The 16,411-nt window shown below is 47.7% G+C and overlaps 1 protein-coding gene across 2 annotated transcripts in view; it reads right to left on the bottom strand.

Moving 5' to 3' along the window:
- Positions 1-16,411, bottom strand: part of SCARA5 (scavenger receptor class A member 5) — a 103,778-nt gene that overhangs the window by 22,185 nt on the left and 65,182 nt on the right. For both annotated transcript variants that reach the window (XM_019636108.1, XM_019636109.1), the window contains exons 5-7: positions 7,451-7,531; positions 5,101-5,199; positions 2,866-2,922 (exon numbers count right to left, since the gene is read on the bottom strand). In XM_019636108.1, coding sequence (XP_019491653.1) covers positions 2,866-2,922; positions 5,101-5,199; positions 7,451-7,531 — 237 coding nt within the window. The remainder of the gene's footprint in view (positions 1-2,865; positions 2,923-5,100; positions 5,200-7,450; positions 7,532-16,411) is intronic.

Raw genomic sequence — 16,411 nt, forward strand, 5'->3', positions numbered from 1 at the left:
CCCCACCTCACCCCCCAGAAGTGGGCACTCAGCATGGGTCACAATTTCTGTACTTTTCTGAAAGACATCCTTGGCTTCCTCCTCAGAGCCTCAGTCTCGGATCCAGTTAATGCCTCTGGGTCTGGAGTTCCTTGGAAACCTAACCAGGAGTCTGAACACAGCGTGGGTTTGATGTGGTTAGAGGCAGGCCAGGGAGTGAATAGAGGCCATGGGAAGGCTCAGCTCTCAGCCCTGAATTGCTGCCATGCCCACCCTCCCCACTTCAGCCACACACCCTTAAATCCATATCTCTAGGTAAGGGAATCACTAGGAGTTTTAAGGAGCCCAGCCCTACTCTTCAAGACCAGGGGCCTAAGCTCTTGTTCCAGAATCAGAGAAGTCAGAGGACAAGGTCTTTGGTTCTGCCTCTGCCTTTGCCTTGGGAGCAAGTGTCAGCCTTCCACTCGAGGCCTCTGAAAATGGGGAGACGGATGCCTGGCCTCCAGTTTTGTTGTTCTACAATTCCTGTGTATCTCCTGTGTTTCTCCACATGCTGAAGAAAACCTCCCCATGATGGAGCTATCTCTGCTGAGGCACCTTAGTTCCCCCGTGCAGTGCCGATGGTGACATTTTTGGATCTTGTCTGCAGGCAGGAAGGAGAAGCTTGGAGCTTTGTGCAAGGGCTGTTGTCCGGCCTCTGGGCTCCAGTGCGGGTGTGGCCTCTTCAGGGCAGGAAAGGATGCCAGCAGTCCCGGAGGAGGGGCTGTCCAGAGCGTACTTACATCAGCCTCTTTCTCAGTTGTCAATAGGCGCCAGGGCCAAGTGGGTTTGATGCCTTTCCCCCAAGCTCCCCACACATGCCTGAGAGAGCCCCGTACCACTCTGGCTCAGCTCCCCCACCTTGCATTCTGTGCCCCCAGCCTCAGAGCCCAATCTAAGTGCAGAGCCCAGACCGCTGGGCCCACGGAGGCGAGTTAAACAGTGATGAAAGCATCCTTGGGATTAATGGTGACATGACCACCACCTCTCCCCAGGCTCAGCGAGCACAGGCCTCCTCTCTCCTCTCAAGTCGGCTGAAGAACAGTTGCCAAAGAGTTCCTGACAAGCACCCCTGGGGGATGTGGGCAGTGTTTCTGATCTCCCTCTAAAGGTCATCTTTCCACAGTTCCTCCCTTCCTGCCACCCCATCAGGAATTGTTTACTTCACACAGCTAAATGCCGCAGTCCTTCTCAGCTACTTTGGCAGCATGCCATCAGAGTGCAGTCAACAAAGAGAGCAGGAGAAGGCAGCAACCCAAAGACAAAGTATGGTGCCCAGCCCAATGCATAAATGTGACTCAGATATGTCGCAGATGTCCTAGATCATATCCAGACTCCCTTCCTTTGCCATCAAAACTTTCCTTTTGGCTCCTGCAGGGTCCAACAGATCTCATCTAGCGGGGATACTCCTAGTTTAGCCTTTGGCTGCCCTTGAAAGGGACTCTAGAGAATACATATACGGCTTTGTGGATTACGGCATCTACAGTGAGGTGGGATGTGGAGTCCAGAGCAAGCGTAGGCATACCTTGTCCTCAGGTATGTCCATCACTTTAGGGTGACAAAGCGCTGTCATGTACACTTTTCCAGTTTGATCCTTAATCACTGCCCCAGGAAAGGGCAGGGCGAAGGAAGGGGAAGGCAAGTTAAAGTTTCAGGAGACCTTGAGACAGGGCCCTAACTACTCAGGAGTGAGGTCTCCTTCTGGTCCTGCATAACTGGGATAAAGGTGTCATTTTAAGGACCTACTGAAACCAAAGAAGATCAATCCAAGGGAAACCCTTGATCTGGGTCCAAAGTATGAATCTGTTGAGCTAGGCATCCCTGCGTGTCTACAGCAGAACCTGGAGGCAGGTGCTCTTCCCAGCCCAGTCTCCCTAGAAAGCCAAGACCAGAGCACAGATGCCCTAGAAGGTGATAATCTGCTTATGCCTCACACAGGGTGGCAGCATTTCAAAGCCCGACACATATTAGATGCTGGTATTTTTTTTTTTTGGCAACTTGGCTAGGAGATGCTATTCACTTCATCTTGGCTAAGAGATTCATTCTTCCCTGGCAATTTCTCCAAGGTTCTTCATGTAGTCCTTTGGGACAGGGGGAAAATAAACCCTAGAAAAGGGTGTTAACTAGATAAACTGGCTCCCCATCTTAGGAAGGACCCTTGTCAGAAAGATACCCATTCCTAGACTTGGTGGTCTGCCAGATCCTGAGATCTCTCACTTCTATGCTCAGTTAGTGGCACAGGAGGAAAACCAAAGGCATTCTGCTTTGCCTCTACACGTTTCCCACATAGGTACCCAGGGAAGTTACGTGTTTCAATGAAGCCAGTAGCTGAATTTTAGCAAGCATCTCCAATGAGTTTCGGAAGTATGTCTGAATTGATGTATTACATAGAATAATAATAACATACACTTACTGAATCCTAACCACATTTTCAGACACTGTAATAAGCACTTTATGTGGATTAACTCATTTAATGCTCACAATGATCCTATGAAGTAAAGATTCTTCTTATCCCCATTCTGTAGATGAGAAAGCTCAGGCACAGGTATTATACAGCTAGTTTAGTGAGGCAGCCGGAAGGGAGCACAGGCAGCTTGCCTCCAGGTCCTTCCACACAACCACTGGGCTTAGACCACATTTGGAAATGCAGCTAGAGGCCTGGAGTACACTTATCTCTTGTTGGACCAGCAGAGCTCTGAAACGGGTAGGGGACTCCATTGACACTGAAGCCCTGGCCCACAGATCAAGCTTCTGGGCCCCAAACCTGTGAGGCTGTTTGGGCAATAGCAACACCTGTGCTGACACAGCCCAATTTCCCACAGAATCCAGGGAACAGAATTTTCTTACTGGTATCTCCCGCCCTGTCTCCTTTCTCTCCTTTTTCTCCTTTTGGGCCTCGGTCGCCTGAAACAGAGGAGGAAAACTGGCATTAGAAGTGGAAATAAATCCTAGTGCTCCACAAAGTATTATCTGCAGGAGACTTATCAACCCAAGACCAGAGAGAACCTCAGGCACGAACCTGTAGCCCTGGAGGGCACAGCAGGAGAGCTTGAGCAGTTATGCTGCCTGTTCTGGTTCACTCCCGGAAGGAGGAGGGGCCCAGCTGAGCAGATTCTTACCTTCCCCTCCCCATTAATGCCTAGATGAGCAGACCTGCACAGACTAAAGGAGTATGTGGTATTCAGCAGGAAGGAGCAAAGCAAAGATATTCCTATTAAATAGTTAAGGTTTTAGAAGTGCACATTAAAGTTTGCTCTAATAAGCATATGAAGAGAAAAGGAGAGAGGGTCTTCAGTTATACAGGGAGAGACGAAGGTTGTATGTCAGGCAGATTTACCAGTGGGGGAGGCTATAAAACATAAGGGAAAGTTCCCGGGGAATTGTGGAATTTCCTTTCCAGGCTGTGGTTAAAAGAACTCTTTTCCCAGCTAGCATCTCACTCTGCAAGGAAGTAGTAGGTCCTGACACCACTAAAGTCGGCGTTAAAATGACCAGTGAATTCTATTCCAAGGAACTTCAGAAAGATGTCTGCAAATCAAAAGCCTATGGCATACTGTCTGGTGAAAAAAAGCAAGCCAGAAAGTTCCAGGGAAAAACGCCAAGCGTGATCCCAGCTTTGAAAAAAACAAAGGCAGCCATACTATAGGTAAATATGAATGGGCTGAGAAAAAAGTCTGGCAGGGTATGCTCCAAACTGTTTACAGTAGTTATTCTAAAGAGGAAGAGCTTAACAGACAGAAGGGAAGGGGTATCACTTTTTACTTTATACTTTCTACACTCCTGTATTGTTAAATTTTTTCAACAAGCGGGGGCGGGCCGAGTGGCGTGTTGGTTAAGAGTTGGCTTGGGATGCCAGCTCTGAGCTGCAGGGCCCTGGTTTGGATTCCACATGAGGGCCAGTGACGCTGTGCCAGCTAAGATGGTGAACAACAGCTCAACCTGGAGCTGGACTGCCGTGAGTCGCTCACAATGGCATAGGCTACAGCCCCTGCTGCAGTGGGCTGCCGTGAGCTACCCTGAGTAGCTGTCAGCCGCCGAGAGCGGCCGTCCAATGGCCAGTGAGCGACTGCCTCACCCAGGAAGAGCGCAATGATAATACCTACATGGGCCAGTGAAGCGACATCCTCCACAACTAGACTGAAGAACAAAAAGGACAACAGCTTGTCTGTTCCCCTTCCCAAGTCCCCAACACTGTTCCCCTCCCCCAATTCCCCAATAAAATCTTTTTAAAAAAATAAATTTTTTTCAACAAGCATGTGCTGCATTTGTAATCTGCTTTAAAATCAATTTTTTTTAAAAAAAATGTGGATCATAAAAGGAAAAAAATTTCAGTCTGTTTAATCACCAGCCGGAAAGTAGAATAAAATTCCCAGTGATGCAAGATTAAGACACCATCCTGGACATGGGCTGGGAATGATTAATAAAATGTTTTTCTTAGATTTTATTTTAACAAGTGTAAAGGCCAAGCCTGGGGAAAGAGATTTCCTCATCTTCTTCTGCAATGATGATAGCAGGTTTAGGTGCTCTTGAAATGAACATGGAAAGATGGGGACTGATTATAAAATGGGCTCTCCTAAAAAAGAACAAGGTAACTATCACTAGGAAAAAATATCAGAAGAAACACTATTGGCAATGTAAAGCTGAGACTTGATTAAAGCTTGAACTGTTTGGGGAATTAAAAGAATACGATGGACTGTGAGGCTCTGGCAGTACTGGAGAGGAGGTAGCTGCCCTGGGTCTGCAGCCTCTGTGTTTCTCCTGGCTTGGCTTCCTCTGAGATGCAACCAGTAGTAACACTGGGTTTCCCTTGCACGTCTACAGCACTTTAGAATTTACAAAGTGTTTTCACACATGTACATTCCATTTAATTCTCATGACAGCCCTATGCAATATGGTATCATGGGGATTTCTAGTTTTTGGATGAAGAAACTGATGTTTAACGACGAGGTTACGTGACTTGCCCAAGGTCACTCAGCTGGTCAGTGGCAGAGGCAGGATATGAATCCGGTCCACCAACTCCAATGCCCATGCTGGTGCCCAGGGGCTAGCAGGGAGTGAGGGTGCTCTGAGATTCATGACTACCTTTGAACCCACGCATGCCCATTGCTCCTGTAGCTCCCGGCTCTCCATCATCGCCTTTGGGGCCAGGCAGTCCTGGGGTTCCTCTCTCTCCTGGCAGACCTGGGGAGACAAGAGACAAATTGGGGAGCCTGAGACTCAGAACTGGAAGGGCCCCTAGTGGTCATTGTCTGGCTCAGTGGTCAACATCAACCATAATATATCCTCCCATTACCTTTGCTTCCTGATTCTTCTCAGGTAATTTAGAGATGCTGCAAAAACAGTGTCCCAAAAGTCAGCACAAACCTTCCCCATTAGTACCTTTTATCTAGTTAGGCTGGACTCCACCCCGCAAAAGATCCAATTCTATTGTAAGTGATGGTGGTGGTGCCAAACCCATATGGGAGATGCCCCTTTACCTCTAGCTGTGCTGGACATTTAGATTTGGCAAACATTTTGGGGGAACATTTTCTATGTGCCAGGCACTGTTCTGGATGCTTTGCATAAAGCATCTTATGTAATCCTCACAGTAAACTGAGGTAAGTATTATTTCACCTGTGTTACAAATGAGGAAACTGAGGCCCAGAGATTAAGTAACCTGTCACACAGCAGAGGGTGTTGGAGGCAGGATCTGAGCCCTGGTCTTTCTGAACTAAAAAACCATGGTCAGTCAGCTTCATCTCATGCTGATGAAAAGGGCTTCCTGGGACTTAGGGTGGGAGGAAGATGAAATAGCTCCCCATCCTATTTAAGGGGGAAAAAAAAAAAAAACAACCAAAAAAAATGTCCCTTCCTGGTGGCAAACACAGGAAAGCGTTGAGATGGGGATCCTAGGCTGAGGAGGAGGGAGGAAGTCAGTAAATGGGATGGATGGCCAGCTACCAGATCAGGCCCCAGGGTTCCTGAAAAATGAGGCCCCATAGCCACCCGCTGCGTGTCACCAGGGAGAGCCAGGGTCAACAAATGCTTCCGACCCAGTGACAGGCCTGGCCCCCCAGGGGCCTGACCTAAGCCCACAGTTATCTCTGCAGAGCAGAGCAGCCTTAATTAACGTTAATTGTTCTTTCCTGCTTTGACTGCTAGTTGGTTTTCTTTGGGCTTTTTTCTGAGACATGGAAAAACTGTCTCCCACTAATTATTCTTCCAGAGGAAAGGTAGCCCCAGGGGGGTGGCAGGACCTCAGAGAAGGGCTTAATTTCTGTTTTTGCTCCCTAACACAAAGTTTGCAGAGTCCAAAGGCCCGTTGCCGCAGAACTGTGGATCTAGGGCAGGAAGTGCCCAGGGCACATCCTATAACGTACTAAGGCACAAAATGAGGTTTCACAGCACTGAGAGCCCTTGGGTATCCTCCATTTTGAATTTAGGGAGCTCCCCTGAGAAGGGGAGGCAAAAAGTGGAGGCTAGGCTGTGGGCTGTCCCTCTACCAGCCTCTGTTTCCTCTCCTGTTGGCAACCTCTTTAGAGATTTAGGAAGGAGATGATTTGGAGGTATGATTCCTGATATAAATAAGCAGGCACCTTCCCCTGATAAACCTCCTTTTCTTACATTATTCAGAAGACTCTGCACTCTCCTAGATAAATACTGTTCACAGTAGAGGCTCAGGAATGGACAGACTGGGACACAAAGAATAATGGAACAGGAATTTCCCTAGACAACGAATCAAAGAATATACAGCAGTTCCTAGAATGATGTTGTTTCATTCAACATCGTTTCACTATAACATTGAGGAGATGCCATAGGAGCTTAACTCTTGTTTGTATCAATTAGCCTATGGTCAAAGGTTTTGTTATATGTTGTTTTGCTTCAAGTCACAGAACCTATTGATGACGTTAAGGGAGGACTCTTTCCAGAAGCCTAAATAGCATCCTCCTCACCAGTCACTGGATCTTAAGGTCTGTCACTAGCATGTGTAGCAGGATGGGGAAGTTAGGGGAGGGGCAGGTGTTTATTGATCTGCACAGGTTCAGCAGAAGGTGGGGGCATCAGGTGCCTGGCGATTCAGGAAACACTGAGGTGGGGCGGCCATACCATAATTGGAGGTTTGGTCCAGATGGCGGGACACCCACAATTCCTTCTGAAGGCCCTGGTCACATGGACCCTGACTCCTAGGGTGGGAAGTGGCTTCAGGGAGCAATGAGCCTCTCATGCACCCCTTTCCTTCAAATCTTGGTCCCTTCTGTGAAAAAGTATTTGTTCCATCCTATTGTTACACCAACAACCTATCAGTCTCTTAACAGAACAGGGCATTTGAGGCTGAGTTGACTGGGCATTATCCCAGGGAACCCCACCTCTGATACCAATGAGAAAGCAGAGGGTCAGGGATGGGTTGGGGGCCCCTCCCCTTCCTAGTATGGCCCAGGACCCTCCCCATTACCTCGAAGTCCAGGTAATCCAGGGATTCCAGGCTCGCCTTCCTTCCCTTCGTCACCCTGATCACCTTTGGGGCCGGGTGGTCCTGAAAGGATTACAAACAGCACCAAAATTAGAAGGTGGCTTTCTGGAGCAGGCTGCTTGCAGAGGAAACGCAAACTCCCTCCTAGAGAGAGGAAGGGGCAGCATGATGCTTTAGAGTCAGCCAGCAGCTCCACCTTGCCCAGTCTTGTGTGTGTGTGGTAGGGGTATCAGGGAAAGCTTCCTGGAAGAAGTAACATCCAAAGCGAAATCTCAAGGCAGAACAGAAAATGACTAAGTAAAGGGAGGAGTAGGAGTATGTGATGAACTAAATGTCTGTGTGTCCCCTAAATGCATATGTTGGAGCCCTGCCCCCAATGTGATGGTACTTGGAGGTGGGGACTTTGGGAGGTAATTAGGGTTAGTTGAGGTCATGAGGGCACAGCTCTCATGATGGGATTAGTGCCCTTGTAAAAAGTGACACCAGAGATTTCTCTCCCTCCCTCCCTCTGGCTGGTGAGCATGCTTTCTCTGCCAGATGAGGACACAGCAAGAAGGCAGCTGTCTGCAAACCAGGAAGAGGGCTCTCACCATGCCAGTGCCCTGACCTCAGACTTCTAGCCTCCAGAACTCTGAGAAGGAAATACCTGCTGTTTAAGCCACCCAGTCTGTGGTATGTTGTTATAGCAACCTGAACAAACTAAGACACAGTGAAATGGGGGGGAGCTCCAGGCAAAGCGAACAGTCCCTGTAAGAGCTTAAAAAAAGAGATACATGAGCCATAATGGTGTCAGAAGCTGGGGGCACATGATGGGATAAGAAGGGTGAGAAAGTGGAGGGTCCTGGAGGTCCAGCCTAAGTTGCTGGACTTGATCCTGAGGGCACCAGATCCCACAGGAGGAACCTGAGAGAAGAGCGTGATCAGGTTTGCACACAAGAAATACCACTCGGGCTGCCGTGTTGGAAAATGGATCAGAACAGGAGGGAAAGCAGAGACAGGGAGGCCAGGGAGGAGGCTGCACCCCAGGTGAGAGGTGCTGGAGCCCTGAATGAGGGAAGTGGCGGTCAGGAGGGATGTGAGCAGCTGTTTGGAAGTAGGAGAGACAGACCTTGGTGAAACATAGGTGAAGGCAGGGGAGGCAGCCAGGATTGTGTTCAGGTTTCTGGCTGAAGCACCTGAATGGAAGAAGACGTTTCTAATTTCTCCTGAGCGGGGGCTTCCTTCCAGGGCGAGACTCAAGCATGGCAGGAATTCTAGCATCTGTGATTGGGTTCAGTCCCCACAACAACACTGGATGTTGAAGTTACTCGTCTGCGACCACACAGCCAGCTAGCAAGTGAAGGAGCTAGGGTTCTAACTCAAGGCTGTCTGGTCCCTGGTCACTCTTGCCTCACTCATCACCCTAGACATCTTGCCATTCCCAGAATGCAAAATAAACCTTCCCACCACTGAAGCCTGCTGTTCCTGGGCTGGTGAGCTGGGGAGTCAATCTGCTATAGTGACCTGCTCCCCATCACCCTAGGACATTCACCACCCCCTTTTTGGCCAAGCCTTCTCCGATCCATCATTCTGGCTGGAAGTGGGCATGGCCTGTTTGAACACATGCACTTGGTACCATTTGACATTTAACTCACACTGCCTTGTCCTGTAGCCATAGGTGTATGTGTTCTCTTTTTCCTAACAAAATTGCCAGCTCCCTGAGACAGGACTACATCCTTGACATCCTTGTTCCAGCTGTGAAAATCCAGACTCTAAGCTCTCCACTCTTGCGGCTTTGTGAGAGAAAAAAAGAACCAAGGAAAATGCCAGACTGTACTGAACTGGGTTGAAGAGGGTCCCCCCAAAACTCATGTCCACCCAGAACCACAGAATATGACCTTATTTGGAAACAAAATCTTTGCAGATGTAATTAGTTAACATAAGGTCATTCTGGAGTAGAGTGGGCCCTAACCCAATGACTGGTGTCGTTATAAGAAGAGAAAGCACAGACAGACACATGAGGAGAATACCACATGGTGAAGGAGGCAGATATTGGAGTGATGTGTCTACAAGCCAAGGAATGCCAAGGAAACTTTCAAAAGTTTGTCAGAGACCAAGAAGCATCCTTAAGCTTTCGGAGGGTGTATGGACCCCTTGTGGACCCCTTGATTTCAGATCTCCAGCCTCCAGAACTGTGAGAGAATAAATTTCTGTTGTTTTAAGCCACCAAGTTTGTGGTACTTTGTTATGGCAGCCCTAGGAAACCAAAACATGTATACTCACAGCATAGCAGTAATGTTCTGCACGATAAATATTTGATGAATGAATTGGTATATGAGATCAGAGTGTGTTAATACATACAAAACAACGAAGAGGCCAAGATCAAGATGTACTGATACATTCCAAAAGTTGGCACTGTCCCCAGACCCTCATCAAAGTTGACAGCTGTTTAATAATTCAATGGCACATGCACAGAGAAAAAGTAATCAACAATTTAAAAATGGACGAGTTACACAAATCATTTAAGGAGGACTGGGTTTTGCAGCCATCTTCCGGTTTTCTATGAAGAAAAAAGCAAAGTCAGACTGGCCATAATGATCCCAGTTTTCAGATGACAGCACTGAGACACACAGCCCTTTTGGAACATACTTAAGATTATACAGCAAAGGAAAGACATAGTAAAGAAGCACATGAGCTTCCCAACTCCCATGCCAGCAATCTCCCGGCCAGGGCAAGGCTGCAGAAAGGGAATTGAGAGAGGTGCATTCCATCTCTGCATTCCATGAGCTGCCACTGGGCTAGACCTCCCTCCCCAGTGTACCCCACCCCTTTTCATGCTCCTCTGCTCCCTCCACCCCTCCCCATGGGGAACAAAGCTCTCCAGGAATTGAAAGAGTCAAGCATACAATGGACCATGCACTCCAATTTGTCCTATTCACCCTGATTCCAGTGTGACTCAACTTATGGATCTTCCCAAGAGTAATTCTTGCAAGGGAACGATGCCGCCCAGCAGAACAACCCTGATGGAGGGGCATCAGGATGGCAGCTATCACTTGGAAAGTGGGGGTTGAGTATGGATGTGGAGCATCTTGGGTTCAGGTCCTGGTTCTATAAAATCTAAGTAAAGATTCCTTCCTTAGGCATTTGTAGTGAGGAGTAAGTGGATTAAATGCCACCTGTTTATAAAGGGGCTTGGTAACCTTTGAGTAGCAAGGCCATCCTTGACCATCTGTACCCCACTTTTCATAATGCTTCATCAGAACTATTCTTTGATGACTGTGTACAAGGATTGGGGATTCTAAGCTACCCCTGAAATCACCCTGCTGAGCTTGGCTGGGTCATTCAGGAAGAGTCAGGTCTGGAAAACATCCTGTGCATGGACATAGTTTTATAGTTTTAATGACACAAGTAAGTGGTTAGTGGGGGGTCTTTACTAGAGATTAACTGGGGAAAAGTTGGGGTGGGCAGTAAAGGTGGGTGCTGATTTCCAATCCTTAGTCATGTCCTCAAGTGGTACTGACCCAACACAACAGATGCACAGGAGCCTAAAATGTGGCCAGTTCTGAGTCTCCTGGGGCCAGGCTGCCTGGAGCTCTGAGGACCAAGCATTTCTTCAAATCATTGCTACCCATAGGTAATGCATTCCTGGGATCTGACATTTTGTCATTCTCTCTAAAAATCTCAAGCTTGCTTTGTGACTCCTCCGTTCCCTCTGTTACTTTGCGAGGCGCTTGTCATTGAGGCGATTCTCGTGTCATGTCTCTACCTCCTTCCTCACTGCCATCAAGCTCATCAAGGTCTTGCTCCCAGCCTTTTTAGAAGCCTCCTTATCTCCCTCTCTTCAGCCCACTGTGAGCACTGCTGTTGATTAATCCTGTCAGTATCAAATGAGCTCAGATCCCTCACAGGACAACGTGCCACGGCCCCCTCTGTTGGAGACCCCTACTGGTCATTCCCAAGTGACCCCTTCTTCTGGACACCAGCTCTCTTCCAGCTCAGCAGAAACATTCTCCTTGCGGTGCCCCCGAATCCTTTCCTTTCTAAGTGTGCCATCCCTCTTAACCCTGGAGCTCATCTCTGCACAGCCTTCTGATCTCTTAGGCACCAGGACAGAGCCCCGCAAATCACTGGATGCTCGGAGCCATCACTATGCCCATTCATGGGGCACTATCACTCACTTTGGACTATGGAGCCCAAGGAGAACCAGCCTCTCTCTAGGTCTGGACCCCCCCTCTGCGGCCCTGAGCCTCACATAACAGCTGTCACACGTAGAGATTTAAAGAATGATTTGGGGGCACTCATAGAAGCCATTATGGTATCAGTGGTTCCAGTGGTACCCAGGTAAGCTTTTTAACTTCTCAGCTCTGTACACTGTCATTTTCTTATCTTTTTTTACCACTGGAGCAGGCCAGAGTATGGAGCTCAGTTGGGATAAACAGCCCTGGACCCCCCCACTACTGTGCTTCTGGTCTGGTATGCCAGCTTCTCTTTCCTGCCCACCTCCTAGAGGGGGCATGGGGAGTGAAACCTCTGTACCCAGGGCCCCCTTTCAGAGCCTGTCCACTAGTCTAGCCCACTCCACCATGCTCCTCCCAGGGCAGTTCTGCCCTCACCCAGGCTGCCCATGAGCTGTTCCAGCTGGAAGCATCTTTAGAACAGAACAAAGGATATGTGACCCAGTATTTGGGAGAAATACCAGGCTTCTTCTGGGAACCAGCCCACAGGGAGGAAAAAGCAATCTGTTCTCTCTTCCCAGATCCTGGAACTAGTGATGGGGTGGGGGACTCGTGTGTGCTGGAATCTGGATAGTGACCTGCCAAGAACAAATTCTCTTGATAGCTGATGAAGTGGGCCTGATGCCAGCAAAATAGTGACCAAAATGGTAATGTAAACACACCCCCAGAATCAGGCTAATCCCCGGGTGGCTGAAGGAGGTGGAGTCACTCAATTAATTGCTCTAGTTCCATTTCCCTGATGTCACTGGGACACTGGACCATATTACCTTTACACTTTTGCAAGCTCTCTTACTTACCTCATTGCTGCATCCTCTCCACCACCCTGAGCACGTACACAGGGCAGAGATTGTCAGCTCCATTTCACCGCTGAGAAAACTGGGGCCCAGGAGTGCAGTTCTGACCTTCAAGGTCAGCTTTGCTCTGAGCCTCAAGGGCAAAGGGGGTTGTGGGCGAGGCTGGGTGCAACTGCTAATTTTCACAGCATGCTGTCCACTTCCTTCCCAGCAGAATCAGATGTGGAAAGCGAAATGACAGAGTGCCATACAACCCGCCCAGGGAGTCGCTGCCCAGCCCATGCTTTGATTGAGAAGAAACACTATTTACATGTTGCTCTCATCAGAGATACTCAACAGCTCTATCACATCCTTATTTGCTAGAAGCCCAAGTCCCAGTGTTTGAGCCTGGAATCCAAGACTCCACAACATTACACCAGCCCTTTATAAACATTTGTTGAACTGGACTCGCTAATCTACTAGGTGGCATTTTTTTTCCCTCAAAAATGTAGCCCACAGATAAATTTGCTTTGCCAATTTGTGTTCATGAATCGAGAGATGTGTTTTCTAGTTCCAGCTAGGCCACTGGCTCGAGATTTGACTTGGGCAAATTTCTGAGCCTCAGGGTTCTCAATTACAAAACAAGAGGCGTGGACTAGATGATTTCAGAGACCTATTATCGCTCTAAAATGTTCTGTGAGTCTATAAACGACCATCTAGCGAACACTCTGAATATGGCTGGAGAGTTCTGCCTTCAGGCCTTTGCTTGTACCTTCCCCCCTCCAGATGTGCTTCCCCTCTCTGGAAACCTTTCTGCCTCCTTGTATTCCTCCCCTTTCTAGTTATCTTTCCTCTCCTGGTATGTCTTCCCTCTCTGGTTCCTTTTCCCCCTCCTGGTATGCCTCCTTTCTCTGATATCTAAGTTCTCTGTTGCTTTCAAAGCCACAGACAGATTTCAACAGGCCTGACTGATGCTGAAAACCCAAATCAGAAAACGGAAAGCACTGCTGGGAATGTACACAAAAGACAAACTGAAGACAAAATTCATAGAAAACTGTATAACAAAGAAAGAGAATGAAAACCATTCGGAGTCAAGCTCAAGAATAACATAAATAAGCTCAAATTTGAAAAATATACATAGTTAAGTATTTGTGGATTCTGAGCCAAGAAGGCGCAGTGTGTGTGTGTGTGTGTGTGTGTGTGTGTGTGTAAAGACTAAGAGAGGAACTGGACAATGCTAGGGGAGAAAGGTCACTTTAGACAGCAGTATATAAATGTATGAAAGCTATCTGGTAAAACATCCCTTATCCAAAAGCCAGGGTAGAGTTTTGTCTCATTCAAGTTGAATGGTAATTACATTTGGATATGCCAAACAGAACTCTCTGTACTCATACCAAGTGGCAACCAAGAGAGAGAGGTGGGAAAGGGAGATGCTAGATGCAGTGGTGATCCTGAGAACTGGAGGGGCAGAGTGGTGGTCACCTCTGAAGAGCCAGCAGCCCTTCGAGAATGCAAAGCTTTAAGACAGGAAGGTAGGCCTGAGAAGAAACTTTCAGTTCAAGAGGATCAAGTGTGAAAGAAAGGCTACTTGGAGGATTCCACTGGAAGAACTTTGACAAATGAATGGCTCAGAGCAGTTTCAGTTTGAGCCAAGGAGGGTGGACTTGGAAATTAAAGAACCAGGGTGTGAAATGTTCAGTGAGGCCAGGATGATGCACCAGGAAGAAGCATGGTGATGTTTGTTGACTGGAAGAGGAAGGAAGATGGGAGAGCCTGGGAGAGATTACCCCCAAAAAATATAGGAATGGAGTCCAAGGGACCATGGTCCCTACTCTCTTCATTGCTTATAGCTGGTATCTCTTCACGTGGAAAGCAAAATGGTCAGCTATAAGAACATGATTTTTGAGCCAGAAAGACTTATTGTTTAGACCTTAGCTTTGCCACTTGCCAATTACATAAGAAACAGTGGGAAAGTTATTCAAGTTTCTTATCTATAAAATGGGGACAATAATACATATTTGCAAAATGTAAGAATTAATGGAGAATTAATGAGAATTTAGAGATTAATACTGACAAAATGTCTGGTTCATAGTAGGTCACGATTCGGTAGAGTTGCTATTATTACTAAGTACCTTCTATGGGCAGGGGAGGTCAAGGAAAAGAGAAGACAGGAAAAGCTAAGATCCCGGTGGTGTAAATTTGAAAGAAGAAATTCTACCTCCAGCGCTCCTTTGATTTCTGAGAGGTGAAACCCAAAATGACCCAGGACAAGAAAACCAATCTTCTAATTGCCCAGGTTCAAGGTTGAACGGTTGTTCCACAAACATTCATTGAGTCCCAGTTACGTGTATTGCACTGTTAGGTGCCAGGGAATGCAGGGTTGAATAGATGGGGGTGGACTGTAATGTGGTAGAATGAGCACTGGGCATTGGCTTGAAAGCCCTGGCTTGGTCACTGAATTGTACACTTCAATGGGTGAATCTTGCAGCATATAAATTACGCCTTATTAAAGCTGTTGAAGACAAAAGTCCTGGGTCAGATTATTACCAGCTGTGTAGCCTTGAGTACATCAGCTATTTCCTTCTGGAGCCTCAGTTGTTTTTCTGCAAGAATCCTACCCCGCCCTCGACAATGAAACCTGCCTTCCACCAACCTCACTCACAGCTGGTCAGGAGGACCCACTTTAAAACAAAATAATGTATGCGAAATTACTCTGTGAACTAGAAAGTGCTATGCAAACGGGAGGCCTCATCACTACTATGTTCTACTCTGATAAATGTGGATGCTCAGAGGAGGGAAACTTGAGCACGCTAGAGAGGTCTGCACGGTTCTTGGAGGCGGGTCAGAGTGAGATCTGAAGGATCACTGGGATTTGGATGAGGAGAAAGGAGAGAAAGAAGGGGGGACTGCAGTAGGAGGAACAACTGGAGTAAAGCTATGATAGCAGGAAAGGCAGGCTGTGTCTTGGGGGCAGTGACAAGTCATATTCCACTGGACTGGATGCTTTATACAGGACAGGGGTGTAAGCTGGCAGTCTATGGACCATATATGGTCCCCAGATGTGTTGTATTTGGCCCACAATGTTAAACAAGTAAATATTTCTAGAACATTCCATGTTTCTAGTTTCTCTTGAAAAATGGGAAGACCTTATCAAATTGCCAGCCTGGCCAAAATGGGCTAGACCTGCTATAGCCCCCGATACCAAGGTCACTTTACTCACTGACATTTTTCCACTGGTCCCTGCAGACAGTTCTGTTTGCAACTCCTGGATTAGGGGAACAGTTGGAGGGGAAGGCAAGAAAGATAGGCTGGGGCCAGGTATGTGATGCAAAGCACACCAGCTCTTGGAGCAGAAAAGCCTGGGTCCAAATCCTGGCTCCATCACTGCCTAGCCTGTGAGCAGCTTCCTGAATCTCAATGCACTTGTTGTTTTTTAAATACAATATATGAGATACCCTGGGCACCACACCTGACATAGGTGGTGTTCAAAATGGTATTCTTATTGTCTACCATCAGGCTAGAGAGTTTTTGAATCCGGCAGAACTTGGGGAGCCATGGTGGGTTCTGAGGGGAAATGATGTGAGAAAAGTACAGATTTGGGAAAAGGTGCCTCCAACAGTGATGTGCAGGGTGGACAGCACCAGGAAGGCATGAGGGAGTGGGGAGGGGACTCGTTCGACCGAAGTAAGACAGGGAAGTTGGTTCTAAAGGCTCTAATGTTCACGGACCCCAAGCAAGAGCACAAATGGAGGCCTGCCCATTTTTTTGACATCATGCTAAAAAGTTATAAACGAAGCTGACAAATTGTTAAATAAAATATGTTCTTCTACCGGGATGAATATAGCTTCATAATAGCCTGGAAGGCCAGGCTATTCAAATTCCAACTACTTGTAGCTCTCCCCATCAGAACACCATGACGGTAGAGGAGTACCTGCCTCCCTGTTCCCAGCCTGAGC

Source organism: Hipposideros armiger, unplaced genomic scaffold, assembly GCF_001890085.2.
Source record: "Hipposideros armiger isolate ML-2016 unplaced genomic scaffold, ASM189008v1 scaffold_27, whole genome shotgun sequence".
NCBI lineage: Eukaryota > Metazoa > Chordata > Mammalia > Chiroptera > Hipposideridae > Hipposideros > Hipposideros armiger.